This window comes from Tupaia chinensis, unplaced genomic scaffold (genome assembly GCF_000334495.1).
Source record: "Tupaia chinensis unplaced genomic scaffold, TupChi_1.0 Scaffold000178_1, whole genome shotgun sequence".
NCBI classification, from domain to species: Eukaryota; Metazoa; Chordata; class Mammalia; order Scandentia; family Tupaiidae; genus Tupaia; species Tupaia belangeri.
This window is the reverse complement of record NW_006159653.1, coordinates 629,930-630,316: the sequence shown is the minus strand read 5'-3', so window position 1 is coordinate 630,316 and position 387 is coordinate 629,930. Positions and strand designations below refer to the sequence as shown.

At 72.9% G+C, this 387-nt stretch overlaps 1 protein-coding gene across 1 annotated transcript in view; it reads right to left on the bottom strand.

Moving 5' to 3' along the window:
* WFIKKN1 (WAP, follistatin/kazal, immunoglobulin, kunitz and netrin domain containing 1) overlaps positions 1–387 on the bottom strand; it is a 3,818-nt gene that overhangs the window by 2,194 nt on the left and 1,237 nt on the right. Inside the window, exon 3 of the mRNA XM_006146356.3 lies at positions 9–372. Within this exon, the coding sequence (XP_006146418.1) occupies positions 9–372 (364 nt within the window). The remainder of the gene's footprint in view (positions 1–8; positions 373–387) is intronic.

Sequence of the window (387 nt, the reverse complement as noted above, 5' to 3'; positions counted from 1 at the left end):
GCGGGGGGTGCCCACGGACGTCGCAGTTTAGGCTGGCCGTGCCCCCAACGAGCACCGCCTGTGGGGATGGGCTGCTGTAGAGAGCGGGCGGCAGGGGCGTGGCCCCAGGCGTGGGGCGGGCGGTGGTCTCGGGCGGTCCAGGGCTGCTGGGCGGCCAGCTGAGGACGTGCCTGCAGGGCACCGCGTGCAGGTGGAGGCCGCGCAGACAGGCCTCGGCGTCCATGTAGCAGCGGTTGTAGTAGGTGAGGCCGTCAGAGGCACAGGTGAAGCTGGGCTCCTTCTCGCAGCGGTCACGGCAGCGGCACACGGGCTGCCCGTCCCAGATGTCGCAGTCGGAGCCCTGCTGCAGGCACGCGAAGCCCTCGCATGTGGCTGGGGGGGGGGGGG